At 31.7% G+C, this 15,174-nt stretch overlaps 2 protein-coding genes across 2 annotated transcripts; both read left to right on the forward strand.

Moving 5' to 3' along the window:
- Window positions 1–8,642: 8,642 nt before the first annotated feature.
- LOC145566630 (uncharacterized) lies at window positions 8,643–10,781 on the forward strand. The gene has a single exon (XM_081625987.1). The coding sequence runs from the start codon at window positions 8,643–8,645 to the stop codon at window positions 10,779–10,781; it is 2,139 nt and encodes a 712-aa protein (XP_081482113.1).
- A 1,727-nt stretch (window positions 10,782–12,508) lies between these two features.
- On the forward strand, window positions 12,509–14,313 carry LOC145566632 (uncharacterized). The gene is made up of 6 exons (XM_081625988.1): window positions 12,509–12,680; window positions 12,774–13,012; window positions 13,114–13,323; window positions 13,403–13,495; window positions 13,573–13,677; window positions 13,942–14,313. The coding sequence occupies exons 1-6, from the start codon at window positions 12,509–12,511 to the stop codon at window positions 14,311–14,313; spliced, it is 1,191 nt and encodes a 396-aa protein (XP_081482114.1).
- Window positions 14,314–15,174: the final 861 nt, after the last annotated feature.

Consider the following 15,174-nt stretch of genomic DNA (forward strand, 5'->3'; position numbering starts at 1 on the left):
ACAGCAATACTCTTAGAGTAATAAACACAACCACAATCCCCTGAAGATTTTCTCTGCGGCGACTTACCATACTTGCGAAGTATTTCATCAACTTTTTCCCTCTCATAAAAATTCATAATTTTGTAGCTAAGAATAGGGAGACCACCATTGGGTATACCAAGGACCCATTGCACCTGATTCTTTGAATAAAAAGAACTCTTTCCCATCACAGCCAATTAATTTCCTAGAGATAGGATCTATACGCAACATTAACCAATAGCCAATCTGCCTAGGAAGTTGCAAGTCACCAGGGATGCTCAACAAGCCACCAAAACCCATCTCTTTAACCCAACCACAACGTCTAGAATCAAATCTCTGAAGTATCCTCCCAAAAGTCTTAATTCGACATGTCAAGTTAGGAGGCTGAAAAAATCACCAAAAAAATTACTTCAGCCACAACAACAACCATTGATTAAAGAGTAAACAACAATAACCAAACATTACCCGACTACTCCGTCTCCTACGTTCTAAAAGGACGGCCTGATTTTTTTCATGCTACCACCCACAGACAATTCATTATCCTATAACACAAGGGAACACATTACTACCTTAATGAAAGACATCATAATACACATTCACCAAAAAAGCACATAACATCGAAAAATACCTAGAACAGTCCTGGAACTAATTAGGATTTTCGAAAACACAAGTCAGTGCCTAAAACCTTACCATCTCGCGCCTACAAAACAACATAAGGTTTACTTAAGGTGAGCGATTGCATATTAAAAAGGTAATCATATACATTCAAAATATGCATACAACAATGACAAAAAAAGACAAAATATACAATGCACACCCATGAATCAGATCAATACTTGTTCAAGAAAACAAATGAATATCTGATCACTTCTACTCCAAATGGAATACAAGTAAAGAAATCCAAAACTTAAAAAAAACAATTAAAGTATCAAAAAAATCCAATTCGGAACCAGCAAAATCAGGTCAAGATCATCACATTCAACTACTTCAAACAAAACGCTTCTGTATTATCAATTCGCAATCAACTACTTCCAATTTTCAGTATACAATCCAGAATTACAAATTAAATATTCAAACAAAACGCTTCTGTATTATCAATTCGCAATCAACTACTTCCAATTTTCAGTATACAATCCAGAATTACAAATTAAATATTACCAATTCACGACAAGCACAATTAATCAATTAAAACCAGACATTTCGGATTTCAATTTCAATAATTGCAAATCACAATCATCAAATTCAACAATTAAAGCAAGACAATCCATATTGAAAATGATTCAAAGAATGAAGAACGAAGAAAATCGATATTTCAGTACCTGTTCTCTTGCGTTCTCCATGGAAGACAACGATGCCGCTCGAAATACCAGTGATTTCAAGCACGGTTAAACAACGCAAAGGATGGATATTAAATCAGATGAATAGTTTGGTAATTCTTCAAGGATTCAGGAGAGCAACAGAGCTCATTCAATGCAACCAGCGTTCTGTATGGAATCAGCCACAAAGCTCATTCAATTCGCTTAACCAGGGTTAGATGTAATGGTCCCTACAAGCAATAACATGTAGTACACGGGGGTTACCATACGTTAACGGGAATAACCAAACGTTAACAACTGTAAACCACTAATTCCAAAGGTACCCCTTATACTTTCGAATAAAATGACTTTTCTACCCTAAGATAAACAACAAATGTTTATCCCTGTTATAAACTTGAATTTCCTCAATAATAAATATTAAAGAATCTACTTCTTTACTTCATCCAACATCTATTTAAACATATAAATAAATAAACACATTAATAATATTCCACATAAGCTCTGAAAATTAAAACTCAATGAATTCCTTGTATATGAAGTAATACGTATAAATAAACAAGTATAACTTAAGATGACTCAACTATGAGCATCAAAACACCATAATTTTCGAACTTCCCATCACCTTTCAAATAATACAAATCAAATAATTTATTCCTCATATCATCAACCATTTAAATTATCAATTCAATGGTATTTCACATAAGCAACTCAACTCATAAATTCCATTTGCATTAAGCAATTCATAACTCCATAATAAACCAAGCATACTCAAGATCACCCAACCATGGGTAATAACTCAAAAATTCGGACCATATGACCATACTCTATGGTGTTTTAACACCAACTCTAATGCACACATAATCAAACCACTCAATTTCAAATAGCTTCAATTCTTTTTGTTTTCTAAAATAATAATAATGTATTTGAGTCATGATATAGGACGGTCGAGCCTGCGTCTCCCAGGAAAGTTACCTACGACGTCGAGACGAGCCTTTCCTAGACAGAGAGTCGTACCCATTATTGGCCTCCGTAGAGAACTCGAGAATCCTTTTCTTATTCATCTTTCCGCAAATAGAAAAATAGTTTTTATGTAAAATAAAGCTTTTGACTCTCACACAAATGCGAAACTCTATATATCCTAGATGCCCTTCTTAAGTCTACCCACAATTTTTATTATTACTCCAATTTTAATCTTTTTAGGATCGTTAAAACTGATACCACTTTGTAACACCCCCAAATCTCCCTCTACGAAAATACTAGTATAATACATTTAATTATACCATAGAGATAGATTTAGGCGTATTACCGCCGCATGATTACGCAAGGCTACTCAAAACTTACTAAATAAAAACCAATACTTTGCAGCGGAAACATCAATACTCTTTCTTTTATTAATACTTTAAAAATAGTAACATTGTTATGAGTACTCAAAATAAAGACGAGACCAACATTCCTAAACTAGGTGAAGCAAATCCCGGGAATCCTATATGCTCATTCATGACTCCACCTGAAAATAGTTAACACTGCTTACCATTATGGTAAACAGGGCGAACCAAAACAAATAGGAAATACGGATTAGCAAAATATGCTAAGTACGATAAGTGCAAGATAATGTAAACTCAATTCATTTGCAAACATGCTTTTAAAACCAATTCCAATGATTAATCCAATCATTCCAAAACTCATGATTCAAAACCAATTCTCAATAATCTCAAAACAATTCTAATAACTCAATAAGTCAATAGAAATGATTTATAAAACCAATGATCTCAAGATACTCAAAAATAATACCAATAACTCAATAATTCAATAATAGTGATTATTAAAATCAATTCTTTTCAAAAACCCAATTTCCTCTCTAAGTGTGCACACCCCCCTCCCCAGCTAGTCAACTACTATTTCAAGGCTATTCTTGGAGAAAGACTAGGTCTTACAAAGTCCATAGTCTTCAATGAATCCGCATAGTGGGATTAATATAATAATCATGCATGTAAAGCTTTTATAATAATAATTCAATAATTCTCATGAAATTCCCCTTTGAATAAAATCAACTTTTATTATAGTTTAAATCAAAACTCCTTTTGTATTTAATTCAATCAAGCTTTTAAAAACCCTTTTAAAAACACTTTAAATCAATCCAACATACTTTTAAAAATCCAAATTCCTTTGAACATAATAAATAATTTCAAACCATTCAAAACATGATATTTAAAATAAATCCTTTTATTAAAAACAAATATTAAAATCAATTCCTCCAACCATACTTTATTCCATAAATCATAACTCAAATCAATTCAATTCAATTCAATTCAATCACTAATAAAGTCATATGAAACATGCTATTCAAACCAATCACTTTCAAAAGTATCTAGTCACCTAAACGTACCTTGATTCCGAATATCAATCAATACTTCGCACTTTCAAAGTTTAGTCACGAATATACCTTGCAAATAACATAACCATAAGGTTATCACAACATAAACTCAAATCTAATGTGCATGGACTATAAAACTCTTTTAAAATAATACTTTAATATAAAATTATAACTTTGAAATAGGTAATTGTATTTTAGAAAACTAACCATGAAGAAGATAAAGGAATAGAATTAAAGAGAATTGAATTTTCGTTGGAAAGAATAAGCAAAACTTGCAGAGGCCATAACTCCTTCAATATAACTTCGAATTGGGTGATTCTTGAGCCTAACCTCAAAGATTTTTCAATAGGAACAATCTTTTGTGAAACATCAACACCCCAAAAACTGGCCAGAAGTGCCTGAAAACTGGCTTCAAAAGTATACGGGTTGATTTGTGTAAAAAGAGGAGAAGAAAGTATGAAAAAGTTTAGGGAAAAGAAGAAGAATAAGAGAGAAGAAGAGAATTGAGTTTTGCTGTGAAGAATATGAGAGGTGTGAGGGGGTATTTATAGGCTCACGAATGAAAGAATTATGGTAGGAGAATGTAGGAAGAATTATGGTAAAAAGTATTAAGGAAGTTATTTGGAGAAGAGAGTTAAAGAATTATGGAAAGTTAAATATTAAGGAGATTAAGAATAATAGAATTAAGGAAAATGTGTTGTCATGAAAAATAATATGGAAAAAGAGATATACTTGGGGAATAATCAAGGATGAAATAAGGTAGGGAAATAAGATGATCAAATCTTTGTGAGGTGGAAAAAAAATTAAGGAAAATAAGAAATTTTAAGGAGATAATTAAAAATACAATTTATCAAAATAAGTCACCCAAAAATCCATCATGGTGGCCAAAAATTTGAGCTTTCCCAAGCTCATAGTTTTGGACCTCCCTTTAGATATTTAGGGAATTAATTTACTAGTTTTAAGGAAACAATTGTGTAAAAAATATATATTGTATAAAATAATTAATTAAGAAAATATCAATTATTCACTAAATAAATTCACTAAGAAAATCAGATTTTCTACACTAAGAAAATCAGATTTTTTCTAACTTAGAAAATTCGAAAATCATAGCTTATTATTTAGGAAATTCAGACCTCCTAAAATAATTAAAATATAATTTTTGCTTAGTTAAAATATCCGAAATATGTATAAATAACCCGGGTTTTAAATTAAAAAAATGGATGATAAATCTTATCCAAAATCAAAAAATAATAATTGAGTTTTAAAATACTTTTGGCGCCAAAATTTAAATATCATTTTGGCTCCAAAATTCAAATAGTAAAATAAATTACTAAAATACCCTTTAGAGAGAATACTAATTAATTAATTAATTAGAAAATACATTTCAAAAATATGAGGTATTACATGAATCAACTGCATGTAACAATTATAATTGAATCTAATTGAAAGTCAAATGCATTTTACAATCCTAATTGAATGTAATTAAAAGTCAAATCCAATTGACAATCCTTATTAAATTTAATTGAAAGTCAAATCCAATTGACAATCCTAATTGAATCAACTGCATTTAACAATATAATTGAATCTAATGGAAAAGTCAAATCCAATTAACAATGCTAATTTAACCTAATTGAAAGTCAAATGCATTTTACAATCCTAATTGAATCTAATTAAAAGTCAAATCCAATTGACAATCCTTATTAAATTTAATTGAAAGTCAAATCCAATTGACAATCCTAATTGAATCAACTGCATTTAACAATATAATTGAATCTAATGGAAAAGTCAAATTCAATTAACAATCTTAATTTAATCTAATTGAAAGTCAAATGCATTTATCAATCCTAATTGAAGTCAAATCAATTAACAATACAGTTTAAATCTAGTTGAAAGTCAAATCTAATTAATAATCCTAATTGAATCTAATTAAAAGTCAAATCTAATTGTCAATCCAATATAGGAAGATTAAAATCACGTTAATATGAATTTTAAATGAAATCTAATTATGCACACATATTTATTCTACTGAAAAAATGACTTCAGGATGATTCTTGTTTCTTTGTACTCTATTATAGTTTTGTGACTTTTGTTCATTCGCCATATCAGGTTATGCTGAATTATTAATCCAAACATAATAACGTTACTAATCTATTTTGTTTTAGGCTATAATATTTGGACCAAAATAATCTCATTCCCCATGTCCCTAAATTTCTGAATTATTCCTCCCCTTTTTATTGTTGGTTGGCCCACTAATTTTGGCATTTACTCCTCTATCTCTATGCCATATTCTCTATCTCTATGCCATATTCTCTCTCTCTCTCTCTCTCTCTCCCTCTCTCTCTCTCTCCATCATCAATAATTTTGGCTCTTGAGCTAAATCCGTGTACTTCTTTGTGAATAAATATGATTGGTTCTTTTATTTTATTGAATGAATGTGATTGGTGTATTTTAGGAGGTATGGATTGCTGCAATGGATTTTCCTCTTTTTTCTGTTTTCACCATATAATAGTCCCACTTGCTTTGGACTTCCAATTGTTTATTTTAAGGAATCTTTGTCTATCTTGATTTTTGTGTATGTATAATGAATTGATAACTATCAATAATTGTATGAGATGATTAGAATTTAAATGCTATGTGTATGTATAATCAATTGATAAATATAAATTTTTATGGAGTAGTGACAATATTTTAATACTGTTGTATGACACAAGTAACTATAACTAAAGACAGATACCAAATAGTCAATCTAAACTATACTTCCTTCGTTTCTTTTTAGTTAACACGTTTCTTTAGTCATATTTACCAATGCACAAATTAAATCATTAATATCTTTAATTACCGATAAGCAAAAATTATAAAAGAAGTTGATATTTTGAAAATATACATTATGACGAATTTAACAAGATCCCACTTAACTATAATTTTCCTTACATATAAATCACAAAACGTGGGCAAAGGAAGGTGTGTGAATAATGCTAAAGTCAAAACGTGTCAACTAAACGGAGGTAGTATATGAAGAAAATTAATTAGAAATAATGACAATAAACTTTTTCAAATGACTACAATGTTTAAGCAAGTTTATTATGTAACTTAACCACTACAACAAAAATAAGCTTTAGTGGCGTTTATATAGTGGCATTTATATCAAATGCCACCTAAGCCCGTGAGTACCGGTCCAAAAGAATAGCTTTGGACGGCATTTGTAAATAAAACGCTGGCTGAGCCCAAATTTCAATTCGCGGGCTCGTCAACCTTGTGGCGCCTGAATTAAATTTTCACGCTCCTAAAATAAAAAGTCCCAAAATTTTACTTTCTCTCTCTCTCTCACTCACACTCCTTGCTAGTTCAGGTACTCTCTTCTCCCTCCATGGTGTTCATCATCTTCATCCTTTCCTCTACCATCTTTTTCCCCTTTTTTCTTTGATTTTAACATTCTCATTTATATGCTTCTTTAAATTTTGATCTTCTTTACTTCTAATTTCGAAAATTCATTTTCTAGGGTTTGGGTACTTGTGGTCTGCTATTGGAATTTTGAAGGTAAACTTATTAATTACTCTTTTTCTCCTACTTCTATTGTTTTTCATACCCAATTGCATTTTTTTCAATCCCCTGCATGTGAAATTTATGAAAACCCCTTTCTAGCAACATACTAACGGAGTATTAAATTAAGGCTCCATAAAAATCAGTATAATTTAGCCAATAACTTACAAATTCATAGCTCATTATAATTATAATGTCGTTCTTTAAATATTACAGGAAATTGTTGTTGTAAAGTGAACAACTTGGACATATATTTAAAGATTAGTAGATTATCAAAATTTCCCAAACCCCTGATGTTTTCGTGCATGTTTTGTGGTTATGTTTGACTTTTTTTCCTTTTTTTTCTCCAAAAATTGTGGGTAGGTGGAAACTACTTATTTTGTAGATTACAAGTTTCGGAAGAGGTTATTTTGTAGATTAAGAGTGGTACTAGCAACAAGATTGTCAAGGTATATTCACATCCTTTGTCATTTTAATATTGAGAAATTCTATACTTTGTTGTTATTTGAGATATGCTACTGTGCAAATTAATATTTGATAGATTTGTTTTGCATTGTGTTTATAAATTAGCATTTAACTTTATGTAGAAAAAAATTGTATACATTTACTCAAAGTGTACATTATATAATATATGTTATATGAAAGTTGATTTTAAGTTGTCGTTGTTGTTGTTATTGGTTGGGAATATCTCAATGTTGTGTATTCTATTAATATATAAAAATTTTATAGTTAGTCTAATCTTTTTCCATCTATGTGTTGTTGCCTTGGCTTTCTTGTGTAAACCACCCCATATTACTATTATTGAGTTGTTAACTTGCATTAGATAGAAATAAAGAAAGATGCGTATAATTTATTTATTATTGGGTTGTTAACTTGTAGGCATGTGAATATCTACTTTTTAAATAAGCTAAAGGTGAAGAGTGTGCTTGTGTGATTTGTTGTGGTAGCCACAACATTATCATAGTAATAATTTCAGGTGTTCTCACTCAAATTGTATGTGATGCATGTCTGACATCTAATATCTCTTTTGACTGCTCTTATGCTTTAGCTTTAGTCCTTTATCATTGTTGGAACTAGTGTTTGTGATTTATTAGAGTTTTGTTAGGAGACCTATAAATGTATATATATAGGTGAGCTTGTTTAACTAATTAATTATACTTGTTAATTAACTATATTGCTTTTAAAAGTGTCGTTTCCTTTTTGTTAGTTTTGATAATTACAAGAATTATAAACATATAATTAATCAATTATACTAAATATCAATGAATCATCTTAGTGTAAATAGGATTCATTTGTTATTGTTAAAAGCTTTGCTAGTTGGTGTTATGAGTTTAAACTCCCCATTATATCAATAATAGCATATTCTTATATTTTCATATCAACCAGTGTGACTAATGGATCATAGGAAGCACAAATGGATTGTTAGTAATAAGTGGGATGAGTATTTGAGTGGGGTAAATGAGTTTTTGAACTTTGCTTTTAGAGATGATGAAAATGGGAAAGTTCCATGTCCATGCCAAAGGTGTGTAAATCGGTTTTCTAGATCTAGAGAAGAAGTATTTACCCACCTAGTGGAGCATCGGATGCTTGAAGGCTATGATACATGGTATTGTCATGGGGAATCTTTATCTGATTTTATTCAAGTGCAAAATTTGAATGTAGATGAAGGAGTAACTGGTCATAATGATAACCAATCTACAGACAAAGATATGATGGAAATGTTACATGATATTTTTGGAGCTCCCACTCAACCTCAAAATATGGACTTGGATGAAAATCTAGTTGATGACTTACAGTTAGGAGATGTGGCTGAAAATAGTAGTGCTTTTCTTCCTCATGATATTCAGAGATTTAATGATTTTATTAAAGATGTTGATTCAGAATTATATCCAGGGTGTAAAAAATTTAACCGCCTTTCATTTTTATTACACTTGTACCATATCAAATGTCGTTATGGATGGTCAAATACGTCTTTTGATGCGTTGGTGAAGTTATTGAAAGAAGCTTTTCCTGATGGAGCTACTTTACCAAGTTCATTTAGAGAGTCCCAAAAGATAGTTGACGGATTAGGTCTTAATTATGAGAATATAGACGCATGTCCAAACGATTGTATGTTGTTTTGGAAAGACAAGGTTAATGACGAGGAGTGTTCTATATGTCATGCTTCTAGATGGAAAGACGGTGATAAAAATGAAAATGCCTCTGTTAGGAAGAAAAAGAAGATACCTGCAAAGGTGTTGCGCTATTTTCCTTTAAAGCCCCGGCTACAAAGGCTATTTATGTCATCTAAAATAGCCAATGACATGACATGGCATGAGAATGAACGTAAGAAAGATGGAGTGTTAAGGCATCCAGCAGATTCTGAGGCTTGGAAATGCCTTGACACTAATTTCCCCGATTTTCATGCTGAGCCTCGTAATGTGAGACTAGGGCTTGCAACTGATGGTTTTAATTCATTTGGAAGAATGAACAGCACACGTAGCATTTGGCCTGTAATTGTTATTCCCTACAACTTACCTCCTTGGTTGTGTATGAAGAAAGAAAATTTCATTTTGTCCTTACTTATTCCGGGCCCAAAATCACCGGGAAATGACATTGATGTGTACTTACAACCTCTCATTGAAGAATTAGTTGAATTATGGGAATTAGGAGCTCCTACACTTGATGCTTCAACTGGAGAAGTATTTCAAATGCATGCAGCACTTTTGTGGACTATAAATGATTTTCCAGCATTGGGAAACTTATCAGGTTGGAATGTCTATTCAGAATTTGGTTGTCCATCTTGTAATGTGGAAACTCATTCTAAGAGATTAAAATATGGTCACAAATTCTGCTTTATGGATCATGATCGTTTCTTAAACGATTTAACTGCATCTAGACCACCTTCAGGGGAGAAAGTATTGGAGCAACTAAAAAACATCAATTTTACTTTTGGTAAATTAAGTGATGAAGCTTCAGGTGTACCTGATGGAACATGGAAAAAGAAGAGCGAATTTTTTAAACTTCCTTATTGGAAGCATCTTTTGATCCGTCACAACCTTGATATGATGCATGTGGAAAAAAATGTCTGTGACAATATTGTAAACACTTTGCTGAATATTGAGAAGAAATCAAAAGATAACTTGAGTGCCCGGCGTGACCTTAAAAAATTGCGTATAAGGAAGAGATTGTGGCCTCAACGACGTGGTCAATCTGGAAGGTGGTTCTTACCGCCTGCTTGTTTCAACATGAATAAGGAGCGAAAAAAGATTTTCTATCAAGTTCTGGAAAATGTTAAATTTCCTGATGGATATGCATCCAACATATCACGTTGTGTAAAAAAGCATCGAACTTTGGCTGGTTTAAAAAGTCATGATTGTCATGTATTGATGCAATGTCTTCTTCCGATTGCTCTACGAGGGAATCTTGATGACAAGGTTGTCTCAGTCCTTGTTGAATTGTTAACATCTTTCGAGTGTTGTGCGGGAAAACCCTTTATGTCCATGAACTTGATTTACTCGAACAGAAAGCTACAAGGGTGCTGTGTTGTTTAGAGAAGATTTTCCTACCTTCATTTTTCACAATTATGGTTCATTTAGTTATTCATTTAGTATACGAAGCTAAAGTTGCAGGTCCGGTGCATTATCGGTGGATGTATCCAATTGAAAGGTAGTGGTAATATACTCTATTTCTAATTCTAGTTTTTAAACTTGATATATACAATTGAACCTTATATATATATATATATATATATATATATTTATTTTTTTATTTTTTTTGTTTATCTACTAGGTATCTGAAAACTTTGAAATCCTTTGTGCGAAATAAAGCTCGACCAGAAGGGTCTATTGCTGAAGCTTATCTTGCTGAAGAGTGTCTCACCTTTTGTTCGAGATACTTGAAAGGTTTAAAATCTAGAAGTCATTCTAGAAATAATGTTGACAATGAAGAGGTTGAACACATTGAAGATAATGAACCAGACATTCTTTTCCCTGTAGATGGGAAGCCATATGGTAACATTCGTGGTTTTAAAATGGATGAAAAAATGTGGAAGCAAGCACATAGATATATTTTATTTAATTGTGAGGACCAAAATATTGATTCATTAAGAAAGTAAGTGTATACATTATGTTTTATTGTTGAGTTATGATATTATATATAACTAATATATGTCATCTAAATGTAGGGATCATATGTCTCACATAAATAGAATAACACGTAGAAGGCGCCCATCACAACGTGAAAAAGAGCTATTACATAATGAAGAATTTAGTGATTGGTTGAAGGATTATGTATGTATCAATAATTTCAACTTTAAGATTTTTGTTAGTGATTAAATATATATTGATCATTTTTTCTGTGTATAAAATAGGTTAATGATCCTCAAAATGCAAATGATGAGCGAATCACAAGCAAAGTGAAATCACTTGGAAGGGGACCAAATCACATTGCTAGAAAGTTTCAAGCTTATGATGTCAACAATGGTTATCGATTTCGAACTAAAGAGTATGAGAAAGAAATGAGTACTCAAAATAGTGGAGTTGTGGTGGTTGCTAAGACACAGAGCTATGCTAGCTCTAGTGATACAAGGCCTTTGCTAGGGGATTTGACTTATTATGGTCGTGTTACTAGTATTATTGAGATAGACTACTTTGGAGACTTTAAGGTAGTTCTATTTGGGTGTGACTGGGTTGATGTTGTCCAAGGGAGAGGAGTTAAGAAAGATAGTTTAGGTTGCACATTAGTTAATTTTGGTAACCTGATCCACACTGGTGCTCGAACGAATGACGAACCCTTTGTATTCCCATCCCAAGTGCAACAAGTTATATATGTGCAAGATCCCAGGGAAATAGATTGGTTTGCTCCAGTACCTATGAAGCCAAGAGACATATATGACCTAGGAGAGGATGACGATCAGCTTTATCATGAATCAACATTATTTTCAGGCAGTGAGCCTTTTTATTTTGGTTCAGGGGAATATTTGGAGGATGTTGATAATGATCTCACAACTATTGTTGGATTAGAAGGGACATATGTTGATGACAACAGCATACAAGAATCTGATGAAGAAAATGAAAATTCTTAATAGTATTGTATGATTTTCCTGCTTCAAAATAACTTGTTGAAATTGCATTGAGTCCCTTAATTCTTTTTTTTTTTTTTTTTTTTTGGCAACCTTTAGAAGATTTGTATTTATGTATCTTTTCTTATATGATTTTATTTTGCATTTTTTTTTATCTATTTGACCAAAATTTTATGTCCATTTGATATATAGTAAGCAATGGGAAGAAGAAAAAGGCCACAACTAGTAAATGTCACTTCTGTAGCAACACAGGAAGATACCATGGAAGTAAATGGAATAACAGGAACATGCTCTAACACTCAAGCAAATTCTCCCAATGAAGACAACGAAGATCATGACCTTGAAAATTTTAGCAATGAAGACTTACAAGGTAAAAACTTTTTCTTTAAAAAAATTTATTATTATAGTTAGCAAATTTGGTAAATAATGGTCATATTGAAAAAATGAATTGTGTTACTGTTAGGGTCTCCAACTCCAAAGCGTAGGGGAATTACATTAATGGCCCACATTTGGAATCAACCTAAGGAGAAAAGAATAGTTGTGGAGTGGAATAAATATTGGCAGCCAATTAGTGGTGAACGATCAGATCTTGCTCATTTTTTGGGAACTATTTCTAGAAATCCTAATTTATGCTCAATGGCTTACAATGACTGGAGGTTACTTCGTAAAAAGGAAGATGGAGGATTACTGAAAATTGTTAAGGTATAATTATATTCCATTAAGCTGATTAAATATATAATTTGCATTGTACTACTTATTAAATGTTAAACTTGAAGGGACTTTCTTTTTCCTATTTTGAATAGTCAAAGTTCATCATTCCCCACCCATTAGCAGAGAAGTTTGTGATGTCATCTATGGGAAAAAAGTTGAGCAACTTTAAAACTGAACTCAAACTCCAATATTGTGAACCATGTCGTGGAAATATAACCAATGTGCTTAGCAATAAACCTGATATTGTGCCTAAAGATCAATGGGTCTCTCTGGTTACATATTGGTTTTCAGACAGTGGAAAGGTATGACATTTAACTCTATATAGAAACTTATAATATGCATGTCCACCTTAATGTTCTAATTGTTTAATTTTAAACTTAGAGACATAGCTTAATCAATCGGAAGAGCCGTGAGCAGCAAGTGATGGTACATACTGCTGGAGCCAAAAGTTTTGCTGTTCTATATGCTGAAAAGGTCAGTATTTTTATTTAAATTTCTACGTAATGTACATTTTATGTTGCTAAACTTAATGTGCTGCTTTCTTTTACTAGACTGTTAATGGAGTACCACCATCACGAGCTCATGTGTACTTGGAATCTCACAAGGACCGAAAGACTCGACCTGCTCCAATGGATGCAAAATCACAACAAGCTGTGGTATGATTTGAACTCTCAATTCAACTCTTTTCCTTAGTATTACCAATATGATTACACATCTCATTGTGTTAAGAATTTGAATAACGATTTTCAATACATAATAAAGAATGGTAAGAAACTTAACAAAATAATTAATTTTGAAGACTTCTATGGATGTTATCCTTTATGTATCTTCTAATAATTTCATTTCCCTAGTTAAATTAGTTGCAACATCTAGCTTCTTCGGCCATTAAAATAGCATATTCACTCATTAAACATGTTTAGGACATGATAAAGGAAAAGTTGAGCCAACTTCCGAATGGCATTGAGGTTACGAATGGAAATGTTGCATGGGATGGTGATGTATATTCTCAAGTGATGAAGGAGGTAATAGGTCCAGAGAGAAGTGGTCGTGTTCGTGGCCTTGGTAGAGGTCCATCATCTTTGGTATCTATGTCACCTAATCAAGAAGAGCACATAGATACTGAAGATCATGACGTATGTGATGAAAGAATTGAATTCTTGGAAGTTCAAATTGCAAAAATGAAAGAGAAACAAGAAGAAGATGCTGAAATACAAAATCAACTTCTTAATGAACTGTCAATTATAAAAGCTATGTTGCTTGGAAGGACCCCAAATGATCATGTCCCAAGTTGATGAAGAGGTATGTTCCTCATATATTGAAATTATGAATTTTTTTGCGAATGTTAAATTATTATTCATAGTATTTTTCTCCCATAGATTTGAAATTGGTGCAGTATATATTATTGAAGGTGCTGCAAAACAGATTCATGTTAAATAATTTAGTTAGCACAATAAAACATATAAATCTTCTCCCCAACCCCTCTTAAGTTATTTTGGCATTCTATGGGTCCCTCTTCCTCTATTAGCCATTTGAGCAACATTATATTTTGGTTATTGATATCAATATGCATAATATTTAGCCTCTGCATCTTATAAGCAATTAAAATGCATAAAGCTTCTATCATACTTGGCTCTTTACATGCTACGTTAAGTAAATTCTAATGTTGTATATGAATTCAAAGTGTATCCATCATCAGTGTACCTGATTTGTGCCTTTTCCTTAATTGGAGATTTCTTTTTAGGTAGCAACTAATTAGAAACATGTCTTACATATCAAATTGAAAGACTAATAATTTTTTTATTTTCTTTTACAGGTCATTAGGATTCGAGTGATGAAATTGCATCTAAATGAGCATGAAGCTGTTTAAAATATCATGCCTTAAATTTTTTGTTAAGTTACGAACTTTATTGGGAAGTGCAAGGCTTTTATTATTTTTGAGAAAGTCGTACCCATAACTTATTTAGGGTCCAGAACGTTGCAATGATATTAAATGCAACGTATTTTGTATATGAAACTACCGAAAAAAAATACCAAAGTTTGATTCTTTGGATTATGTAATATATTTTAATATTATAATGAAAATTTAAGCACTTGTTTATATCCATTCAAAGTTTAAACATTCTGTTTTCATAATTGTTTCTTATAGATTGCAC

This window comes from Chenopodium album, chromosome 11 (assembly GCF_948465745.1).
Source record: "Chenopodium album chromosome 11, dcCheAlbu1.1, whole genome shotgun sequence".
Taxonomy (NCBI): domain Eukaryota; kingdom Viridiplantae; phylum Streptophyta; class Magnoliopsida; order Caryophyllales; family Amaranthaceae; genus Chenopodium; species Chenopodium album.